Below are 23726 nucleotides of genomic sequence, written 5' to 3' on the forward strand. Positions count from 1 at the left end.
CGCAGGTGGCGCTGTGGGTAAAACCTCAGTGCCTAGGACTTGCCGATCGTATGGTCGGCGGTTCGAATCCCCGCAGCGGGGTGAGCTCCCGTCTTTCAGTCCCAGCTCCTGCCCACCTAGCAGTTCAAAAGCACCCCTAAGTGCAAGTAGATAAATAGGTACCGCTTTATAGCGGGAAGGTAAACAGCGTTTCCGTGTGTTGCGCTGGTGCTGGCTCGCCAGAGCAGCTTCGTCACGCTGGCCACGTGACCCGGAAGTGTCTCCAGACAGCGCTGGCCCCCGGCCTCTTAAGTGAGATGGGTGCACAACCCTAGAGTCGGACACGACTGGGCAGTACGGGCAGGGGTACCTTTACCTTTAACGTTCTCAAAAGCAGGTGTGTGTGCACCAAGGAGTTCTCTCCAAGGGATGGGGGTCAAGCGCCTTTGAGCTGCAAAGTTTATCAACCGATAGCAGATTGCAAATATATTTTTTAGAAGCAGACTCAAAGCAAACCACCCTTGCTTTAATCCATGGGTAGGCTAACTAAAAAGATGTGGGTGGCGCTGTGATCTAAACCACTGAGCCTCTTGGGCTTGCTGATCAGAAGGCTGGCGGTTCGAATCCCTGCGACGGGGTGAGCTCCCATTGCTCTGTCCCAGCATGTCAAAGTGCAAGTAGATAAATAGGTACCACTCCAGAGGGAAGGTAAATACCATTTCCGTGTGTTGCTCTGGTTTGCCAGAAGCAGCTTTGTCATGCTGGCCACATGTCTGTGGACAAACACTGGCTCCCTCGGCCACTAAAGCGAGATGAGCACCGCAACCCCCCGAGTCCTCTGAGACCGACTGGTCAGGGGTCCCTTTACCTAGGCAAACTAAGGTCCGGGGGGGGCAAGATCCAGCCGAGTCACCTTCTAAATCCGCCTGCGGACGGTCCAGGAATCAGCATGTTTTTACATGAGTAGAATGTGCCCTTTTATTTAAAATGTATCTCTGGATTATTTGTGGGACATAGGAATTCGTTCATTTCCCCCCCCAAAAAACATAGACCGGGCCCCCACAAGGTCTGAGAGACAGTGGACTGGCCCCCTGCTGAAAAAATTTGCTGACCCCTGCTTAATGCATATGAAACACCCCCTCTTTTTTTTAAACACTCAACTCAGTATTTATTTCTACATTCACACAATGCTAGATTACATTATACGAGTCGATCCTCTACATTCTGCCACGGTGCGGCGCGGCCAACCGACAGGGTTAAATGCAGACATGGGGTAATCTCTGTTCTCTAGGGGCTAGGTCGAGTTTGACGGGAGAAGTTCACTCGCTGCCTGAGAGGTGGATGGGCAGTCGCTGAGACATATTCTTTCGGAGGTGAGAAGAGGCAGGAAACTAGGGCACATTTTTCCTCCTCGACTTCGTCAAACCTAATGCGCCTTTACACTGTTATTAATAATCTGAAAACAACCCTTGATGGGTGTTTGAACGGGGATAAAAACTGAACTTCCTAGCGCTGGACGGAGCTAAAAGCCATATATATATACACATGACATATATAATTATATATATAATTACTAAAAAGGCACTTTCTTTCCAAAAAGGGACCAGCCTTACAGATCAATTGCAAGGAATGCAAAGGTTCCTTCTTGCAGCCTTTGGGTGGGGCAAAAGCGTCCTTTTGGCCTTCAGACGTCCTCGCGTCCCGTCCCGATCAAGCCCTTTTCAGAAAATCCTCCTTTTCTTTTTTTGCGGCTTCAAGCAGGCCGTGCTGCTGGGCGGATGGGGCTACCCAGACAGTCCCACCGCACGCTACAAGGGAGTTGGTTGCCTCGGGGGAGCGGGCAGCAAGGGCGAAGCAGCTGGCGATGGACTAAGGGCCCGGCGAGTTTGCAGAGGGTTCCTTTTCTGGGGAGCGGGGAGTGGAGGAGAGGGGTTTGAGTTCATGTTTCCAGCACTCGGATGAGAGGCAAAGGTTTGGGGCCCGGAGACTTGGTGAGCCGTTTGCTGCAGGAGAGAGAAAGACGACAGAGGGGAGGGAGAGAGATTTTAGGGAATAAGCCGACATTAGGAAACGTGGCGGTAAAGGTGTTGGGATATTCCGTTCCACCTTAAGGAACAGGAATGACCGTTGTGTGTCACGTGTCTGTTTACACTCCAGCACAGCTTGATGGGAAGTTTGTGTATAGCTTTGGCTTTAGCTGACTTGCTTTGGACACGGAGGAGATCAGACATGATTCCATTTGTCCTGATGTACCGTATTTTTCAGGGACGCAGGTGGCGCTGTGGGTTAAGCCACAGGGCCTAGGACTTGCCGATCAGAAGGTCGGCGGTTCGAATCCCCGCGACGGGGTGAGCTCCCGTTGCTCGGTCCCTGCTCCTGCCAACCTAGCAGTACGAAAGCACGTCAAAGTGCAAGTAGATAAATAGGTACCGCTCCAGCAGGAAGGTAAACGGCGTTTCCGTGCGCTGCTCTGGTTCCCCAGAAGTGGCTTAGTCATGCTGGCCACATGACCTGGAAGCTGTACGCCGGCTCCCTTGGCCAATAAAGCGAGATGAGCACCGCAACCCCAGAGTCGGCCACAACTGGACCTAATGGTCAGGGGTCCCTTTACCTTACCGTATTTTTCGCTTTATAAGACTCACCCGACCATAAGACGCACCTAGTTTTAGAGGAGGAGAACAAGAAAAAAAATGTTCTTTCCCTCTCTGCTCAGCGCCTCTCCAGCAAAGCGGGAGGAGAAACAGAGCCCCTTCCATTGCCTGCTTCGCTGAAGGGACGCTGCGCAGAGAGAGGGAAAGCTGTGCAGCACCTCTCCAGCGAAGCGAAGCTAGGAGAGAAAGGGGGATCGATCCCTCTTGCTCTCCTGGCTCCAGCGAAAGCTGTGCAGCCTGCATTCGCTCCATAAGACGCACAAACATTTCCCCTTACTTTGTAGAAGGGGAAAAGTGCATCTTATAGAGTGGAAAATATGGTGCACTGAACAAGCTGCTTGCAAATATGCTCACACAGCCTCTCCGGCCACTTCTGTTTGTGAAGCGTTATCTCTGCAGAGTAGCATGCCCTGGCTTCTGAAGCTCGGGTCGCAGATTCCTGCAGCCCCAAGGACTGGAGTTCGCCTGGCACACCGGCCACTGGGCTGGAGCCAGATGGGTACCTGCCAATTGCCCCCGTTTTCTTGGCTGCATGCCAACCAAAGGATGGGCTCTCGCTCACATGGGCCTACTTGGAGGTTGCTGCCTGCGTACCTTCACTTGGGGAATGTCAAGATCCCAGTCCCCATGGTTTTGAATCAAGGGTTCAAAGAGGAAAACAGGAAGCTGCCCTGCCAATCTGCTCACCATCGTCAACACCGATTGGCAGCGGCTCTTCAGGGTTTCAGGCAAGAGTCCGTTCCCCGGCCCTAACGGGAGATGCTGGGGACATTCTGCTTGCCCCTCCCCAGTGAGCCACGCCCCTTCCAAGGTCTACAGGCTGAGACCCTCCCTGCCTGCAGACTGTCTGGCCAGAGTGGTGCATGCTCTGGTTATCTCCTGCTTGGACTACTACAATGCTCTACGTGGGGCTACCTTTGAAGGTGACCCGGAAACTGCAACTAATCCAGAACGAGGCAGCTAGACTGGGGACTGGGAGCAGCCGCTGAGACCACATAACACCGGTTCTGAGAGATCTGCATTGGCTCCCTGTACGTTTCCGAGCACAATTCAAAGTGTTGGTGCTGACCTTGAAAGCCCTAAACGGCCTTGGCCCTGTATACCTGAAGGAGCATCTCCCATCTCCATCATTCAGCCCAGACACTGAGGTCCACCACTGAGGGCCTTCTGGTGGTTCCCTCCCTGCGAGAAGCCAAGTTACAGGGAACCAGGCAGAGGGCCTTCTCGGTGGTGGCACCCGCCCTGTGGAACTCCCTCCCTTCAGATGCGAAGGAAATAAGCAGCCATCTTATCTTTAAAAGACATCTGAAGGCAGCCCTGTTTAGGGAAGTTTTTAATATTTAATGGTGTATTGTTTTTAACACTCGATTGAAAGCCGCCCAGAGTGGCTGGGGAAACTCAGCCAGATGGGCGCTGTATAAATAATAATAATAATAATAATAATAATAATAATAATAATAATAATAATAAAATAAACAAACAAATAAATAAATTGATGGTGGTGGTTGTTGTTGTTGTTGTTATTCCTGGCCTGTTCTGCACTGAGTGGGTAGGACCTGTCCCTTTTTGCAGTGAACTGAATATGCGGATGAGCACTTCCTAGGTATTCTGGCCCATCGCTTTGAAGGTGTGTTAAGCTATTCACATTTTAGGAAGGTGTAAGTTACTTTGGGGAGGGGGAAGAGAAGAGGGGTGCACCAAAGGGGCTGATGGCTCAGAGAATGTAGGGGGTGAGGGGCGAGACCCCACCAGGCAAGGCCTCTTTCCACCTGCCTTGCCCCACCCTCCAGTCGCTGCTTCTCATTTTGTACTGCATTATGTTGTGCAGTGGGGCTTGCTGTTGTTTTATTGGAGTTGGGGAATTACTTATTGTAACTGTTAAGAGTGGATTTCTGTTTAATCTTGAGGTGCTGATATTTAATAGTACAGTGGTACCTCGGGTTAAGAACTTAATTCGATCTGGAGGTCCGTACTTAACCTGAGGTACCACTTTAGCTAATGGGGCCTCCTGCTGCCACCACGCAATTTCTGTTCTCATCCTGAAGCAAAGTTCTTAACCCGAGGTACTATTTCTGGGTTAGCGGAGTCTGTAACCTGAAGCGTCTGTAACCCAAGGTACCACTGTATTCCAATGAATGTTGAATGTTATTTTATTTGCATATTGTATTATGCATATTGTCTTATTTATATGATGTTAGCCGCTCTGAGCCCAGCTTTGGCCAGGGAGGGCAGGATAAAAATAAATTTATTATTATTATTATTATTATTATTATTATTATTATTATTATTCCACCCCAGGCCGGCAGCCACTTCCCCTAAAGGGCAGGTGGCAACCCCTCCAGCCTGCCGCTCACCTGCTGACGTACTCTGATTTGGAGCGGGGCCTTGCATTGTGGACCCCGGCGCTCTGGGCCTGCTTTTCAATGAGGTGCTCCATGCGGTCGTGCATCTCCAGGTTCTGAAGGGAGAAAACACAAGAGTGAAAGGGATGATTTCACTGATTTCCAGGGGGCTGGTCTAAACGAACTGCGGGTAGGGGCCTTCCAGCTCTACAACCATATTTTTAAAAAGGGGCATGTTAATTAAACCGTCAACATTTCGCTCAGGGAAAAGGGAGGCAGACAGAACTGGCCTGAAGCACTGGAAGAACAACATTTCAGTAACGGAAGCAGAGCACCATGCTCGGGGCGTGCCAAGAGAAAAACTACGCATTTGGCAGAAAATGGCAAAATGTGCATTAAATGTCTCTTTGATGGCGCTGTTTCCTCTGCTTTGATGCTCATTTTGGTGGGGAGAAACAGCAGTCCCACCTGCAAGTCCATTTAATGTCTGTGTGTGTCCTTTCAACACACCTGGAGAGTCAGGTTGCAAGAGTCCGCTCTGGACCCGGCTGACATTCCCGTATCACCGCAAACGCCCCACCAGGGGGCAGCCAAGCCAAGGGCTCTTCTGGGGCAAGGAATGCACTTGGCCTTTCACCACCAACTTGCAAAATCTAAATGCAAACACCCCACCCTACCCCAAAATTGGATGACGCATTTTCTCCAGATTTCCCAATGGGAAAGCATGTGCAAAAAATAGGTGTTTTTAAGGCTGTGCACACAGCCTTAAAGCACATGCAAAAATAGTTTTTTTTTCTTTTAAGGCTGCGTACGCCATGCCTGGTTTTTGCAGGCGAATGCACTGAGAAGTATTAGTGGTGCATTTTACGTTTTTAAAAGAGTATCTCGCACGTAAGGAGAGCATCCAAAATGTGGGCTTCAGGGGTGGTGCCCTACTCAGCGTAGACCTCCGCCGAAATTAGCAGACCTAAGCTAGGCATGTCAATTTCAATGAGTCTGAGGAGGACTCATGTTGGATAAAACTCTAATGATCTGGAGCCAAATGCACAAACATCGTAGGGAGAAATATGATCACAAGGTGAGCTGATAGGGGACTGTACTGGATGGCTCTAAAAGAGGACTATATGGGTTTGCAGCCAATGTTAGCCCCACTCAATGCATAGAAAAACAACTCATGAGAAAACCTAGGCCTTTTAATGACAACATCTTGCAGGCAATTGTATTAGGAACTTTAATGAAAATGGCTGCCTACCTCAGCCTCCAGGTAGGCCACACGTTCTTTGAGTTCTTGGATGATTGTGTCTTTGGACTGAATCACAGTCTTGGAGTTTTGAAGCTGTGGAGAAGGAGGATTGTTAGAAATGAACAGGCCTGGAGTCTCCAGTAAAAGAGAAGCTAGCTGCAAACATGCCCCAAAATGGCCCAGGTAAGTTGCACCAGGGACACGGGTGACACTGTGGGTTAAACCACAGAGCCTAGGACTTGCCGATCAGAAGGTCAGCGGTTCGAATCCCCGCGACGGGGTGAGCTCCCGTTGCTCGGTCCCTGCTCCTGCCAACCTAGCAGTTCGAAAGCACGTCAAAGTGCAAGTAGATAAAGAGGTAATGCTCTGGCGGGCAGGTAAATGGCATTTCCGTGCACTGCTCTGGTTTGCCAGAAGCGGCTTAGCCATGCTGGCCACATGACCCGGAAGCTGTACGCCGGCTCCCTCGGCTAATAAAGCGAGATGAGCGCAGCAACCCCAGAGTCGGCCACGACTGGACCTAACGGTCAGGGGTCCCTTTACCTTTTAAGTTGCACCAGGGGTTTAAAACTAGCACCCCCACCCCCAGAAAAAGTGGGATCTGTAATCTTGGGGAAGGTGGGAGAGAGAGAGACAGACAGATCTCAAAGCAAAGATGCAACATCAAACTTCAAATCCCATGATGTGGGGCCACAGCTGTCAAAGGAGGGGTGAGGAATTTGCAGAAAGCTCCCGATATTCCTGGACTTCAACTCCCAGCAGCCCACAGGGTCAAAGCTGCTGGTCTCTCAGCTGCGTGGAGTTTGTTTAGAAAGGTTTTTCTAACACAATTTTAAGTTTGAATCCCTAATCCTCTGGCGATTTGCAGAACTTTCAGAGAGAGAGAGAAAGAATCTTTACTGAATCAGCCCCAGACACCTCCATGAAAAGGGTTTAGTTACAGGAGTCCTTTTGTGGTGTGAGTCACTCAAAAGATGGGAGGTCAGTTTTAAATCAAACAGAAGCCAAATTAATTGGCACAGGGCTTAAGATTTAACTCTTTCCCAAGTCAGGGAGAGACACACACGGCTGGTTTTAAAGGCGGAGAGACTCTCTCTTTTTTATTTGTTAATCTTACCATCTGGTTTCTGTTATGTTTGGCTGTTAGCTCACTTTCACCGTCTAGACTTACAAAGGTACGAAGACAAGCCTATCCAGACATGCAGAGCATTGACGTGTGTTTTAATATGGCTTTTTATAGCTCTTCATTAACTATTTTTTTGAAGGTTTTAAACAATTGTTCGACAGGTTTTTGAAAAACAGAAAATTCCCTTGCTTTATTGTCTCCGTAATCTGATTTGTGGTCCAATGAGCTTTTTGACATTCGAGTGACATATAAACCCTCCGGAGTAAAATAGGTAGGAGCAGATACGCAAAAATGCTCTTTTGGGGTTACTCCCAGTGGCAGCCTGCTGCCGATTGGGACTGTTGGGGAAGAAGGCAGAGAAAGAATCTCAATGAGAGGCGGAGCCAGAGCCAACGGGAGGTGGAGCCTGTGTCAACAGGGGTGGAGCCAGTGTCAACAGGAGGCGGAGCCAACTTCCTCTACTCCCGCCCCTTCTTCCTCCTACGTGCCCAGTTCTACAAGGGGCAACGTTGAGACCAAGGGTGTCAGGTGTGCGTGCAGGAGCCAGGCCCTGGGACCAGTAGGGCTTCGCAGGACTGGGGCCTTCCTAAGTTTGTTCTGGAGCGGCCGCACAGGTGAGGCCGATTGGTAACTCACAGCACCTGGTGGCAAGAGCCGGGAAGGGATATAAGGTCAGCATTTCCCTTTGGCTCTTTCCCACAGCAACACTCTTCCTGCCTTGCTGTGTTTGACTCCTTGCTTCCTGACCCTCGGACCCCTGACTTCGTGACTCCTTGCTTCCTGACCCTCGGACCCCTGACTTCGTGACTCTTTGCTTCTTGACCTTCGGACCCCTAACTTCGTGACCCCTTGCTTCTTGACCCTTGGACCCCCGACTTCTTGACTCCTTGCTTTCTGACCCTCGGACCCTTGGGCTTCTTGACCCTTGGGCTCTCTGAAACCTCAAACTCTTGGCTTCCTGACTCCTGGCTTCTGGACACCTGTTCCTGCTCCCACCCCGCCATCTTGCCCCCAGTCCTGACGCCCCCAGCTGGGACTTTGACCCCCCCATGAACCGGACCATGACAAAGTGTGAGGAGGAAGCGAACAGGCAGGGCCACCCCTCGTACTGGTTGTTAAGTAGGAAGCTAGGCAGGGAGGGAGTTGGCTGAGAGCAGAGTGGGAACAAGGACGCTGGACTCATCCTGCTCTTTGCATTACGCTCAGGTCTAGCACAACATTACCTCTGGAGTCAGCAGGATGTCACGCTGCCGGCAAGCGGAGGGGTAAGAGTGGAGGAAGGAGAAAGAAGCAGGTTGCATAACCCCAAACTCAGGGAGGGGACAAGACCCCCAAAACGCTCCATCCCAGCGCACAGCTCATCCCCAGCACCCACCTGCTCAATCATCTGCCGGACCTTCCTCTGCTGGCTCTTGAGCATGTCGTCCAAGTGGTGGATCTTCTCCCGCAAAGTGGCAACTTCCTTCTCCAGTTTGGCCGACCTGAGAGCAGGAGGACGAAGAAGAAGGAGGAGAGGAGAAAGAGGCCACAGGTTATGCAAAAACCAGTTTCGTAATATCCCGCTTTTAGTTCTAGCTTGAAAAGCGGCTGCATGGGCAACTCCCTATTTACGCGCTCTCGGGGCACACACGTGCATCGCTGCGAACTCAGGTGCGGAATAAAAAGGGGCGAAAACAGCCCCGAAAGAGCACGAAAAGGGCACCATGACAACACTTTGGAAGTCCCAAGTAGCAAGGTGGTTAGATTGGTCTCAACTAAGGAAGTCAGATTAGCCTCAACCAGAGCCAGGGCCTTTTCAGTACTGGCCCCGGCCTGGTGGAACGCTCTGCCTCATGAGACCAGGGCCCTGCGGGATCTGATCTCTTTCCGCAGGGCCTGTCAGACAGAGTTGTTCCACCTGGCCTTTGGCTCAGAATCAGTTTGATTCCCTCCCCCTCTTTCTTTTTTCCTTTCTCCTCCTATGAAGAGATTGCTTCCAAATTGTTTTAATGTTGTATCTTAATCTTTTAAATTGCATTTTAATCAACTTGTTTTTATTATTGGTTGTTAGCCGCCCTGAGCCCGGTCTTGGCTGGGGAGGGCGGGGTATAAATAAAAAATTATTATTATTATTATTAACAACTAGGGCCAGGGCCTTTTCAGTACTTGCCCCGACTTGGTGGAATGCTCTGTCACAAGAGACCAGGAGTCTGCAAGACAGAGCTGTTCCACCTGGCCTTTGGTTTGGACTCAGTCTGACCCTTATGCTTCCCTCCCCTTATGATTTTGGTCCATGGGCTACATTTAAAATGAGGCTGTATTTTAAATTGTTTTGTTGTTGTTTTCCCCTTATTATGTTTTTATTCTAATTTTACTGGTGTTAGCCACCCTGAGCCCAGCTCTGGCTGGAGAGTGTGGGGTATAAATAAAATTCATCATCATCATCATCATCATTATTATTATTATTATTATTATTATTAAAAATGATTCAAAAATAGCATCTAGCAATCCCAGCCCTGAACTCTGAGCCCTGTGGAGAATTGGGAGTTTGAGCAAGGAGTGATCACAGTGGAGTTTGGTGGGGTTTTTTTGGTTTTTTTTAAAAGGGTTTTCCAGAGGTGTGGAGGGTGTTTGGTGGTTTTCCCAATGGCGTTCCAATATATGTGATTTCACTTAAACGTGTTGTGCCTCGGAATGTAACCCGTATGCAAATGGGGAGCTGTTTATTATCTCTCCTCCCATCCCACGCCCTGTTCTGTGCTATCCGTCACAAAACCCTATTGGGCGCAAGTCAGACACAAGTCCCCAGCCCCACAGATCCCCGCCTGGGGCTCAACCCTCTCACCTTTCCTGCTCGGCAACTTTGTCCTTCTCAACGCTGCGCAGCTGCTCCAGCTCAGACTCGTCGTCTCTCATCTTCTGTAGCAGAGTTTTGTGCTCCTGCAACGGGGAGAGAAGGGCAAGCAGGGTTAAGGTGGCTGCCGCGAGGCTCTCAGATCTGGCAGCAGGCTTTGCAAAAATACAGAAAGCTACGCCTAGGGAGGGGAAGAACAGAGAACGCCGTGGGGCTGGGCAGTATTCGCTCTACGTGGGGCTGCCCTTGAAGCTGACCCAGAAACTCCAGCGGGTGCAGAATGCCACGGTGAGACTCCTTACGGGGTCCTCGCTGTGAGATCACATTCACCCGGTGCTATACCAGCTGCACTGGCTCCCGGTGGAGTACAGGATCAGGTTTAAGGTGCTGGTTTTAACCTTTAAAGCCATATACGGCCTAGGACCCTCGTACCTGCAGGACTGCCTCTCCTGGTATGCCCCACAGAGGAACTTACGGTCTTCAAACAAAAACATCTTGGAGGTCCCAGGCCACAGAGAGGTTAGGCTGGCCTCAACTAGAGCCAGGGCTTTTTCGGCTGTGGCCCCGATCTGGTGGAACACTCTGTCCCAAGAGACTAGGGCCCTGCGGGACTTGACCTCTTTCCACAGGGCCTGCAAGACAGAGCTGTTCCGCCAGGCCTTTGGTCAGGGCACAGCCTGACTCCCTCCTTCGGCAATCTTCACAGAACTCTACCCAATGGTTGCCATCAATTTGATTTGAAGTAATTTTTTAATGAAATGATTTTAAAATGTTGTCTTATTTTATTGTTGTTAGCCGCCCTGAGCCTGGCTTCGGCTGGGGAGGGCGGGATGTAAATAAAAAATTTATTATTATTATTATTATTATTATTATTATTATTATTATTATTATTATTATTATTCCTGATCCACAGTATGCACATAATTTGTTCTTGCTAGAGGCAGCGACGCCTGCCAACATGAATGTCTTTAAAAGAGGACGGGGCAGATTCACAGAGGTAGAAAAGGCTACAGTTCTTCTTAGATTCCCATCATGAGCTGGTGTGGGTACTTTAAGCCAGTGTTTCCCAGCCTTGGGTCTCCAGCTGTTTTTGGACTCCCATTCCCATCATCCCTGACCACCGGTCTTGCTAACTAGTGATGATGGGAGTTGTAGTCCTAAAACAGCTGGAGGCCCAAGGTTGGGAAATTCTGCTTTACGATACGATAATCTTTATTGTCATTGTCCCAACGAAATTGGAAGGGGAAAAAATCTACACAAGACATTCAAAACCAACAAGCCTGCTATCCCAGCCTGGTTAGCCCCCTAAAAACTCTGATACCCCATTTTAAAAATACAATACACTCCCATAGAGACCCCTTAAAGTAAAGGTAAAGGGACCCCTGACCATTAGGCCCAGTCGTGGCCAACTCTGGGGTTGTGGCGCTCATCTCGCTTTACTGGCCAAGGGAGCCGGCACACAGCTTCCGGGTCATGTGGCCAACAGGACTAAGCTGCTTCTGGCGAACCAGAGCAGCACACGGAAACGGCGTTTACCTTCCCGCCGGAGCGGTACCTATTTATCTACTTGCACTTTGGCGTGCTTTCGAATTGCTAGGTTGGCAGGAGCAGGGACCCAGCAACGGGAGCTCACCGCGTCACGGGGAATCGAACCGCCGACCTTCTGATTGGCAAGTCCTAGGCTCTGTGGTTTAACCCACAGCGCAAGATCACATTTGGATAGAAACTGTTTCTCAGGTGGCTAGTCCTCGTCTTTTAAGCTGTAAACCAGCATGTTTTTGGTTGAATGGTATCATTACATTTTTTATTTTATTTTTTTAAAGGCATTCTGGTCTACGGCTGCTCCTTTCCAGGGTCTAAAGAATTGTTTGGTCTCTGATAAGTTTGCTAGACTGTTTTTAATGCCATCTTCTGCTTGCAAGGGCCACTCCAAATAAAAGACAGCTAAAGGAAAGAGGGTTCTGAATTAAACAAAAGGTACAATTAGCTGCATCACCAAACCAAGCAAATTTGCACTCTCTCTTAATTTTGGCCCAGCGGCACAACAGCGTTCGCTGCACCAATCTGCCCTGGGGAAAACCGCCGGCGTCTTCCATCAAGTGAAAGTACCTTCTCCATCCCTGTCAGGAGTCTTTGCAGTTCCTCCAGCTTCAAATCCTTCTCTTCCAAGTCCAGTTCCGCCCTCCTGAGAGCTGCTCCCGAATGTTCGGCTTCCCTCCGATAATGGGAAATGGACGTCTGCAAGAAGAAGGGAGAGGGGGCACTTTTGCATGCATGTCAACCGTTTCACACACACACACGGCTAGCGAAATTGCATGGTTCACCCCAAAAGGCTGGCAACCATCAATGTGGAGGCCATGACAAGGGACCCCTTCCCTGGCCATCGGCTCAAGCATCTCATCCAACCGGCAGCGCAGCCTCAGAGAGGGTGGTCCTTGCAACCACGATTGAGGATGCAGAACCACGGGCCTCCCAGGTGTTACTTAAGAGAGGATGTTGGGCCAGATCAATGGTTCTCAAAGTGGACAGAACCACTCCTGGGGGAGAGGGGAGATTAGCTAGCAGGGTTCGAGGAGGGATGATGTGTGTCACTGTGCGCGATGAAGGGAAAACCATGACTACTGCCATGAGCTCTACGTGGGCCTACCTTTGAAGGTGACCTGGAAACTACAACTAATCCAGAATGTGGCAGCCAGACCGGTGACTGGGAGCGGCCGCCGAGACCACATAACGCCAGTCTTGAAAGACCTACACTGGCTCCCAGGACATTTCTGAGCACAATTTGAAGTGTTGGTGTTGACTTTTAAAGCCCTAAACGGCCTCAGTCCAGTAGACTTGAAGGAGCGTCTCCACCTCCATCGTTCTTCCCAGACACTGATGTCCAAGGGCCTTCTGGCGGTTCCCTCCCTGCGAGAAGCCAAGTTACAGGGAACCAGGCAGAGGGCCTTCTCGGTGGTGGCGCCCGCCCTGTGAAACGCCCTCCCAGCAGATGTCAAAGAGAAAAACAACTACCAAACTTTTAGAAGACATCTGAAGGCAGCCCTGTATAGGGAAGCTATTAATGTTGAATAGGTTATTGTATTTTAGTGTTTTGTTGGATGCTGCCCAGAGTGGCTGGGGAAACCCAGAGAGATGGGTGGGGTATAAATAATAAATTATTATTATTATTATTATGAAGTCAGGCAATGCTCTGCATAGCTCCGTCCTTATTTCAGACACCGTGATATTGTTAGAATTCCTGCTCCGTGATTGCAGTCATGGGATTTTTGTTTTTCACATGACGGTGTATGTTTTGACTCCACAGAGTGGGAAGTGACGGAGACAGGATGTTTGTGTTCCTGTGTTCTGTGAAGTGGGACTATTCTCCTTTGTTCTTTTTCTCTTTGCTGTCTGATGCTAGAGAGAGGGGGAGCCATGTTGCAGTGCTCCGTGTGTATTTAGATGTAAATAAAGTAGATTAGCCAAAATGCTGAGTTGCTGAGGTCTGTCACGCGAACTGTGAAAACTCTGCGGATCCCTAAGTGTGCCGGTGTCGCTTGCCATCGGTCGCTGTGATGTTCCGGCTGAAGAAAGCTTATGAAGCTCCCAAACGTTCGACCAGGAAGGAGAGGACATGCCGGTCGGGCTTGTGTCTCTACCAGGGTCCTACTCGTGTGTAGGCCGAGCTTCTGACAGATATATCAGTACAGTCGTACCTTGGAAGTTGAACGGAATCTGTTCCGGAAGGCCGTTCGACTTCCAAAACATTTGAAAACCAAATCGCAGCTTCTGCAGGAAGCCCCGTCAGAGGTTCAGGTTCCAAACGAGCGTTCGGAAACCAGAACTCTCGCTTCCAGGTTTCAATCGTCCGGGAGCCGAAATGTCCGGGACCCAAGGCACGACTGCATATTGCAATGTTTAGCTGGTGATATATCGCTATGCTGAAAGCCAGGTATCAACCAGCCCTACACAGGGGTGCCGGAGGTGTAAATAACTGTCACACTTTGGAAAACTGCTATCCCTGGATCAAGTTCATCAATTTTGTTGAATTACTCAAGCTAAACTGTATTCAGGATTTAACCTCCTTCCGCCGGGCCTGTAAGACAGAGCTATTCCGCCTGGCCTTTAATTTGAACTCAGCTTGATCTTTTATCTCCCTTCTATTCCCTCCCCTTTTATGAAGATCACCCGCTTTGAGACCCCACAGCTAATTCTCGCCTGGCCTCCTCACTGGCCCAAGTAGGACCAATTCAGCCTGCTAGCCCCGGGGATTATCTAAATTGATTTCTGAACTTTGAATTTTATTGTTATTCATGGTTGTATACTGTATTTTATGCTGCTTTTACAATTAAGTCTTTTAAATTTGTTGTTAGCCACCCTGAGCCCAGTTTCTGAACCAGGAAGGGCGGGGTATAAATAAATTATTATTATTATTATTATGAACTGGATTTTGAAGAAATGTGCAATTGATTGTGACTGCTTTGAATGTTATTGTGTTATGAGCTTCCTGAGCAGGTAGCTCAAACTGCAGTTTTGAATCATGATTTTTGTAGGCTAAAGTTGTGGGCCCTGGGGATGAGCTTATGGAACCAAGGGAGTGGTGACCCCCATAAATGTTTGGGAACCGCTGGCCTGATCCAGCGGGCTTTTCTTGTGTTCTGACCTCATAGGCGGCTCTGTCCGACTGGTGGCGCTTCTCAGCCTCTTGAAGTTTCGTGAAGAGCTTCTTGGTGGTCTCCCGCATTATCGAGATGTCTTCTCCAGGGTACGTCGGCTCATCCTGAAGAGAGGTAAGGATTTTAAGCAAGGGGGGCCTTTTTCCAGTTTCCCATTTGGGGGCAGCCTCCCGAGGGCCACACGCCAGCAGTTGGCAGGGCCAGAAACAAGAGTGGGCGGGGCAATGAAAGGGGATGTTTTGTTTTTTATGATAGGTTAGTTTCCTACTTCACTCTCTCTCAACAGATTGAGGTTGAATCCTGACAAGACAGAAGTACTGTTTCTGGGGGACAGAAGGCGGGCAGGTGTGGGGGATTCCCTGGTCCTGAATGGGGTAACTGTGCCCCTGAAGGACCAGGTGCGCAGCCTGGGAGTCATTTTGGACTCACAGCTGTCCATGGAGGTGCAGGTCAATTCTGTCTCCAGGGCAGCTGTTTATCAGCTCCATCAGGTACGCAGGATGAGACCCTCCCTGCCTGCAGACTGTCTTGCCAGAGTGGCACATGCTCTGGTTATCTCCCGCTTGGACTATTGCAATGCGCTCTACGTGGGGCTACCTTTGAAGGTGACCTGGAAACTGCAATTAATCCAGAATGCGGCAGCTAGACTGGTGACTGGGAGCGGCCACCAAGACCACATAACACCGGTCTTGAAAGACCTACATTGGCTCCCAGTACGTTTCCAAGCACAATTCAAAGTGTTGGTGCTGACCTTGAAAGCCCTAAACGGCCTCGGTGCAGTATACCTGAAGGAGCGTCTCCACCCCCATCGTTCTGCCCGGACACTGAGGTCCAGATCAGAGGGCCTTCTGGCGGTTCCCTCATTGCGAGAAGTAAGGTTACAGGGAACCAGAGGGCCTTCTCGGTGGTGGCACCTGCCCTGTGGAACGCCCTCCCAGCAGATGTGAAGGAAATAAGCAGCTACCCTATCTTTAAAAGACATCTGAAGGGAGCCCTGTTTAGGGAAGCTTTTGATATTTAATGCTGTACTGTTTTTAACACTCGATTGGGAGCTGCCCAGAGTGGCTGGGCAAAGACCAGACATAGAGGCCTGGAGGGGCACATTTAGGCCCTCCCAGGCCTGAGATCTCCCCACCCCTGAACTGCCAACGATGGATTCCCACCACCCTATTTGATGCTGACATCCAGGGTGGTGCAATGGTTAGAGTGCTGGACTGGGCTTCAAATCCCCACTGGGATGACCCTGGGCTAAGCCTAACCTACCTCACAGGGTTGTTGTGAGGGGGGCAGGCTGAAGAGAAAGGGAGAGGTGCACAGGCCACCTTGAGATCCTTGGAGAAACGATGGGGTATAAATACAATAATAAATTACGTGCAAATGAGTCACAAGCAAGCTGGCTCACCTTGCCCATCGCATTCATTAATTGCATTAATATCTTTCCTCCCTAAGAAGTTCCAAGGCAAGGGACAGGGCTTTCACTTCCCTGGCTTCTCCTCTTCACCCAGCGGCAGAGTGAGGATTCCCTGCCCCACTGGCCTGAGGCTCTAACCATTGCACCACACTGCCTCCCCTCTCCCCTAACTTCAGCTCTAGGTCAGAGCGAGTGAACAAGCCGGCCCTTTTGTGACCAGCCCAGTTTCTCCCCAAACTCAGTTCCTTCCAGGCATGGAGGCCACCTGTGAACGCCAACCGTACCCCCACCACCACGGCCACAGACTCTCGTGCACGGACCTGGCATAGTGACATGCTGCGAAATGAGGTAGTTCTGTGAGGACGGATCCCGTTCGGCTTGTCCAGCGTTTTCTGTGTTTGAAGACATACACAAAAATAAAGTAAAATAAAATGGGGAAAGCAAACAGATTAGAGGAAGTCAACTAAAATGTTTATGGAAATGGATTTCAATTAAATAATTGAGTTTCTTTTTTCCTGTTTACGTATTTTAAGTTTGTTATTCTTTTTTTCTTCTTTTTCACTTCTCTATTGTGTTGTTGCATATTTTTTTTATGTCTATTGAAAATTAATAAATATTATTGTCAAAAAAACCCAAAACCCCTCTCCATCTCAGACTTTCTCATCTTTGAAGGAACCGAGGAAAAACCTATCAGGCTGGCTGTGGTTGCAGACCCAGTGGCGTGGCGTGGGTTGTCAGCACCCGGGGGAAGGCAAGTTAATTTGCGCCCCCTAACCCGTGGATTTTAGTAGGGGCAGAGAGCTGCGAGTGCGAGCGCGCCCCCCCAGATGTTGCGCCCGGTGCGGCCGGCCCCCCCTGCACCCCCCACGCTACGCCACTGTGTAGACTTCCCAAAACTCTTGGGAAACGCCGGGGACTTTGCCAAAGGAACCGCCAACACCTTCAGAGCGGGGAGAGGCCCTCGCTGCGAGGAGTGGCAGGCAGGCAGCTGGGCCAAGGCGGGCAGACAAAACACAGAAGGCAACTCCTGACAGATCCTTTCCAGCTAGCAAAGCAATTAGGGCCTCGGATCCGGCAGAGCTTCTAAGGCGGGCGTGAGTCAGCGAGCTTCTTGATGCAAAAAGGGGGGGGGGGGAGAGAGAAAACACCCTTTGGTGCCAGTTAGGCGGAGCAGATTTCTATAGCCAAGCTCCAACGCAAGGCGTTCCTCTGCACAAAGATTTGCCTTTTGCAACTTGTCTTAAGGGCCTTCCTTACTCCCCTTTGCAGAATGCATCAGCAAGAATGAACAAATATTTTTTTCTGGGACGGAATCTGTGCACTGGTGGGAGAAAAATATACTGGGTAGCAACAGGTTTTTACCAAATTGGTGAAGAGGCAAGCCTCCCTTTCCGGCTGCAGCTGAAAAGTTGCTTGCCTCTTCAGTAAACTTCAGAAATACTATATTTTTCGCTCTATAAGGCGCACCAGACCATAAGATGCACCTAGTTTTTGGAGGAGAAAAACAAGAAAAAAAATATACTGAATCTCAGAAGCCAGAACAACAGCGACAGCAGTGATCCCCCTTGCTGTTCTGGCTTCTGGGATAGTTGCGCAGCCTGCATTCCCTCCATAAGACGCACAAACGTTTCCCACTACTTTTTAGGAGGGGAAAAGTGAGTCTTATAGGGCAAAGAAATATGGTATTTATGTTATTTCTACACACACACACCCAAACCCTTCAGAGCCCCGTTGAGAGTCCGTGCCCCCAGCTCCTTCCGTTTTGCAAAAATTACCTCCCCGCTACTTGCCAGCACACATTATTTAAAAGGACGCTAATTACCGCTTGGAGATGACAGCCGTCACTTTTCAGTTGATGGAGGCTCTTTTCGTTCTGGGCCCTGTCCTCGGCTCGGGCTCGGAGGTAGACCTGAGTCACAGAGGAGAAACCACACCGCCCATCAAGTTGGGAAGGAAAGCTGCCCCAGTAGGAAGGAGGCAAACCCGGTGCAAGATGGGACAGGCACGCGCTTGGGGAATGGTTGAGGGTCAGGGCTGGGGAGCAAGTTGGAGCAGTGGCGTAGCGTGGGTTGTCAGCACCCGGGGCAAGGCAAGTAATTTGCGCCCCCTAACCCGTGGATTTTAGCACTGATTTTAGCACTGCGAGTGCAAGCGCGCCCCCCCAGATGTGGCGCCCGGTGCAGCCGGCCCCCCCCCCGCACCCCCACGCTACGCCACTGAGTTGGAGCCCTCCAGACGCGGCTGGACTCCAAGTCCCATCAAGCATGGCCAGACACCAGGGATGATGGGAGTCAGCAGAAAAAAAGACAGTCGCAGAACTGAGAATTGCACAAAACAAATGAAAATCCCTGAAACGAGAAGTAATCGACTAGAAATATTCTCTTGCAGAAATAAACTAAATAATAAAAATCAAAAAGTTTAAGGGGGGGGAATTAGAAAAACCTTGCTTTACCTAGGATTATAACACTTCAGAGTTTTTGGGACTTCTACCCCTTTTTTTGAATTTTGGTCATTTAAGGCTTATGATTTTTCTATTTCCTATGAAATGTTAAAAGGATTGTGAAATTAGTGAAATGTATAAAGCCTTATACTGAAGCATTAGAGCATATAGCTCCATACTGCCTACACTGGCTGGCAGCTTCAGGCAGGGCGTCTCTCCCAACCCTGCCTGGAGATGCTGGGTTTTTGCACCTGGGACCTTCTGGTTGCAAAAGCAGCTGCTCTGCCCCCCCCCCACCGAACTACAAGACCCTCCCTGAAAAGCCGGTTCCTTCCTTCTATTTCTCGCTCGCAAACACCACCCTGTCTGCTAAAAATAAAGCCGCGAAAGCCGAGCGCCGGCTGGTCCCAGCTCACCTTGATGATTTCCTCGTCGCCCTCGCTGGACTTGACGTACTCCGACGCCAAGGCGTGGCTGCTGGGGGGCCGGTTGGCCACCATGGCAAAGGCCCTTCCCACCGGCTGAGGGAGACAAAACGAAGACTTTGTGTGAGCAGATTCCCTTTTCTACTTACCCTCTGGATTTTAGATTGAATTGATTTTAGAATGCATTTTAATTAACTGATTGGGATTTTATTTTATTTATTATTATTATTAAATTTATTTATTCATTTTTTCAATACAAACAACAACCACAAAAAGCACATACAACAAAAACCACAATAACACCAATAACACAATTTAACAATTCAGATTAGAGTACTGATATAACTACACCTTTTTAACAATATTTCCCCACCTCTCCTCCCCTACTTCCCCCCACTTTCCGCCTTATCGCTTAATTGATTGTGATCTTATGTAACTGTCGCTCTGAGCCTGGCTTCAGATGGGGAGGGCAGGATGACGATGATGATGATGATTACAGTGGTTCCTCGGGTTACATACGCTTCAGGTTGCGGACTCCACTAACCCAGAAATAGTGCTTCAGGTTAAGAACTTTGCTTCAGGATGAGAACAGAAATCGCACGGCAGCAGCAGGAGGCCCCATTAGCTAAAGTGGTGCTTCAGGTTAAGAACAGTTTCAGGTTAAGTACGGACCTCTGGAACGAATTAAGTACTTAATCTGAGGTACCACATTTATTATTATTATTATTATTATTATTATTATTATTATTATTATTATTATTATCATTATATCTCCGGGTAGGGCCAAGTTAGCAGTGGGAAAGCTCGAAGGGAGGTGGCGAGGAACCCGAGGGCCACACTCCCTTCCTGGGAAGCCTGGTGGGGGCCGCACTAAAGGAGGCCCCGATGCAAAAGCAAGGAGGCCCAAGGACTCTCAACTCTGCAAATCAATGAAATGCATGGGAATCTACCTTTAAAAACAATTTCAGATGGCCTCCGGGCCATTTTCCTTAAAATTATCTTTCAGTGGCACTGGACACACACCTTGCAAGAATAAATCCTTCATTGGTGTGCTGGAAAGGCTGTGGAGAGCAAGGGGTTCCCATTTTCATAACTGGCAGGACTGCACTTTTGGGAAAAGGTGTTTCGTCCGTCCTCCAAAATCACTAAACAGTCCATTTCTCCCCATTTGGCCCTTGCTTTTATTAGATCCGAATCTGACTCTCGGACGCAAACAAATACCGTATTTTTCGCACGATTGGACGCACCGGACCATAGGACGCGCCTAGTTTTTTGGGGGGGAAATAAAGGAAAAAAATTTCCCCTTTATTTCCCCCCCAAAAGCAGGTCAGGGAAACCAAACCAGGTCGAGGAACAGCGGGATAGTGGCGCTGCGCCTCCCTGCTGTCCCCCGAGCTTGTGGGGCTGGCTGATGTCTGCCTAGCGCGGGGGGGGGGCGCTCTGCTTCAGGGCGCCCCACCCGCCGGGCGGCAGGCTGCTATCCGCAGCTTGGGGAGCCTTGCGGGGAACTGCTGCAGGGCTCCCCACGCTGCGGATGTATGCCTGGCGTGAGGGGCGCTCTGCTTTAGGGCGCCCCACCCGCCGGGCGGCAGGCTGCTATCCGCAGCTTGGGGAGCCTTGCGGGGAACTCCTGCAAGGCTCTCCACGCAGCAGATGTGTTCCCGAAGCGCCAGGCGCTCTGCTTTCAGGGCGCCCGACGCTCCGGGAAGCAGGCTGCTATCTGCAGCGTGGGGAGCCCTGTGAGGAACTGCTGCAGGGCTCTGCACGCTGCAGATGTCTGCCCGGCGCGAGGGGCGCTCTGCTTCAGGGCGCCCCTCGCGCCGGGCGGCAGGCTGCTATCCGCAGCGTGGGGAGCCTTGCGGGGAACTCCTGCAAGGCTCTCCACGCAGCGGATGTGTTCCTGAAGTGCCGGGCGCTCTGCTTTCAGGGCGCCCGACGCTCCGGGAAGCAGGCTGCTATCCGCAGCGTGGGGAGCCCTGTGAGGAACTGCTGCAGGGCTCTGCACGCTGCAGATGTCTACCCGGCGCGAGGGGCGCTCTGCTTCAGGGGGCCCCTCGCGCCGGGCGGCAGGCTGCTATCCGCAGCGTGGGGAGCCTTGCGGGAAACTCCTGCAAGGCTCTCCACGCAGCGGATGTGTTCCTGAAGTGCCAGGCGCTCTGCTTTCAGGGCGCCCGACGCTCCGGGAAGCAGGCTGCTATCCGCAGCGTGGGGAGCCCTGTGAGGAACTGCTGCAGGGCTCTGCACGCTGCAGATGTCTGCCCGGCGCGAGGGGCGCTCTGCTTCAGGGCGCCCTACCCGCCGGGCGGCAGGCTGCTATCCGCAGCTTGGGGAGCCTTGCGGGGAACTGCTGCAGGGCTCCCCACGCTGCGGATGTATGCCTGGCGTGAGGGGCGCTCTGCTTTAGGGCGCCCCACCCGCCGGGCGGCAGGCTGCTATCCGCAGCTTGGGGAGCCTTGCGGGGAACTCCTGCAAGGCTCTCCACGCAGCGGATGTGTTCCCGAAGCGCCAGGCGCTCTGCTTTCAGGGCGCCCGACGCTCCGGGAAGCAGGCTGCTATCCGCAGCGTGGGGAGCCCTGTGAGGAACTGCTGCAGGGCTCTGCACGCTGCAGATGTCTGCCCGGCGCGAGGGGCGCTCTGCTTTAGGGCGCCCCACCCGCCGGACGGCAGGCTGCTATCCGCAGCTTGGGGAGCCTTGCGGGGAACTCCTGCAAGGCTCTCCACGCAGCGGATGTGTTCCTGAAGTGCCGGGCGCTCTGCTTTCAGGGCGCCCGACGCTCCGGGAAGCAGGCTGCTATCCGCAGCTTGGGGAGCCTTGCGGGGAACTGCTGCAGGGCTCCCCAAGCTGCGGATGTATGCCTGGCGCAAGGGGCGCTCTGCTTCAGGGCGCCCCACCCGCCGGGCGGCAGGCTGCTATCCGCAGCGTGGGGAGCCTTGCGGGGAGCTCCTGCAAGGGTCCCCACGCTGCGGGTGTGTTCCCGAAGCGCCGGGAGCTCTGCTTTCAGGGCGCCCGACGCTCCGGGAAGCAGGCTGCTATCCGCAGCCTAGACACGGCTAGCGGAGCGCTAATCCCGAAGCTTGGGGCGTGCGGAGCTCAGCGCGCCCCAAGCTTCTGGGCGCCAGCAAGGTCTCCGCTAGCCGTCGCGGGGCTCTCCCAGGGCCAGCGGAGACCTTGCCGGCACCCAGAAGCTTGGGGCGCGCTGAGCTCCGCACGCCCCAAGCTTCGGGATTAGCGCAGTGGTCCGCTAGCTCTGGGAGAGCCGTGCGATGTCGCGGGGCTCTCCCAGGGCTAGCGGAGACCTTGCCGGCACCCAGAAGCTTGGGGGCGCTGAGCTCCGCACGCCCCAAGCTTCTGGATTAGCGCAGTGGTCCGCTAGCCCTGGGAGAGCCGTGCGACGTCGCGGGGCTCTCCCAGGGCTAGCGGAGACCTTGCCGGCACCCAGAAGCTTGGGGCGCGCTGAGCTCCGCACGCCCCAAGCTTCGGGATTAATGCAGCGCTCCGCTAGCGGTGGGAGAGCTGGGTCTCCCACTCCTAGCGGATAGCTTCCTGAAGCCTGGAGAGCGAGAGGGGTCGGTGCGCACCGACCCCTCTCGCTCTCCAGGCTTCAGCGAAAGCCTGCATTCGCTCCATAGGACGCACACACATTTTCCCTTGCTTTTTAGGAGGGAAAAAGTGCATCCTATGGTGCGAAAAATACGGTAATTTCCTTCTTGCTCATACCGGCATTTGGTCTCCTTCTCTCCCCCCCCCCCTTTAATTAATGAAAAACGGAGATATTTAAATGCCCTCATCATCCCCAGAATGCTTATGGACAAGGTATAGCAACTGAAAACATTTAATGAGCCAACGTGACGGTTAGATATTGAGTGAAAACTGTGGCCGACAATGTGTAATTAAAGCTTATTATTAGGAATATTTAATAATGCTGCAGCAACAGACAAAGTTTTATTGCAACTTTAAATTTCGTTTGAAGACTATTGTCATGACTTGCTTTAATATTAAGTTTAATAGCAATTAAAAAACAAAACACCTCTGCAAATCAGGCAGCCTTCCAGCCCCACAAATCCCAGAGATTTCTATATATAGCCCCAAACACACCTCCCTCTCCTCATTGCCATGTGCGCAGCCTGGGAGTCATTCTGAACTCACAGCTGTCCATGGAGGCGCAAGTCAGTTCTGTGTCCAGGGCAGCTGTCTACCAGTTCCATCTGGTACGCAGGATGAGACCCTCCCTGCCCGCAGACTGTCTCGCCAGAGTAGTGCATGCTCTGGTTATCTCCCGCTTGGACTGCCATGCGCTCTACGTGGGGCTACCTTTGAAGGTGACCCGGAAACTACAACTAATCCAGAATGGGGCAGCCAGACTAGTGACTGGGAGCGGCCGCCGAGACCACATAACACCAGTCTTGAAAGACCTACACTGGCTCCTAGCATGTTTCTGAGCACAATTCAAAGTGTTGGGTGCTGACCTTGAAAGCCCTAAACGGCCTCGGTCCAGTATACCTCAAGGAGCATCTCCACCCCCATCGTTCAGCCCGGACACTGAGGTCCAGCGCCGAGGGCCTTCTGGCGGTTCCTTCGCTGCGAGAAGCCAAGTTACAGGGAACCAGGCAGAGGGCCTTC

At 51.4% G+C, this 23726-nt stretch overlaps 1 protein-coding gene across 3 annotated transcripts in view; it reads right to left on the reverse strand.

Moving 5' to 3' along the window:
- Positions 1–1121: 1121 nt before the first annotated feature.
- Positions 1122–23726, reverse strand: part of TUFT1 (tuftelin 1) — a 59156-nt gene continuing 36551 nt past the window's right edge. For 2 of the 3 annotated variants that reach the window (XM_081891776.1, XM_081891778.1), the window contains exons 3-12: positions 19097–19201; positions 18063–18149; positions 16561–16632; positions 14817–14933; positions 12284–12412; positions 10166–10260; positions 8717–8822; positions 6225–6308; positions 4985–5088; positions 1122–1982 (exon numbers count right to left, since the gene is read on the reverse strand). In XM_081891776.1, coding sequence (XP_081747902.1) covers positions 1919–1982; positions 4985–5088; positions 6225–6308; positions 8717–8822; positions 10166–10260; positions 12284–12412; positions 14817–14933; positions 16561–16632; positions 18063–18149; positions 19097–19201 — 963 coding nt within the window. In that variant the 3' untranslated portion in view covers positions 1122–1918. The remainder of the gene's footprint in view (positions 1983–4984; positions 5089–6224; positions 6309–8716; positions 8823–10165; positions 10261–12283; positions 12413–14816; positions 14934–16560; positions 16633–18062; positions 18150–19096; positions 19202–23726) is intronic. The other variant, XM_081891777.1, reaches the window with a different exon arrangement.

This window comes from Podarcis melisellensis, assembly GCF_964234715.1.
Source record: "Podarcis melisellensis genome assembly, chromosome: 16".
NCBI lineage: Eukaryota > Metazoa > Chordata > Lepidosauria > Squamata > Lacertidae > Podarcis > Podarcis melisellensis.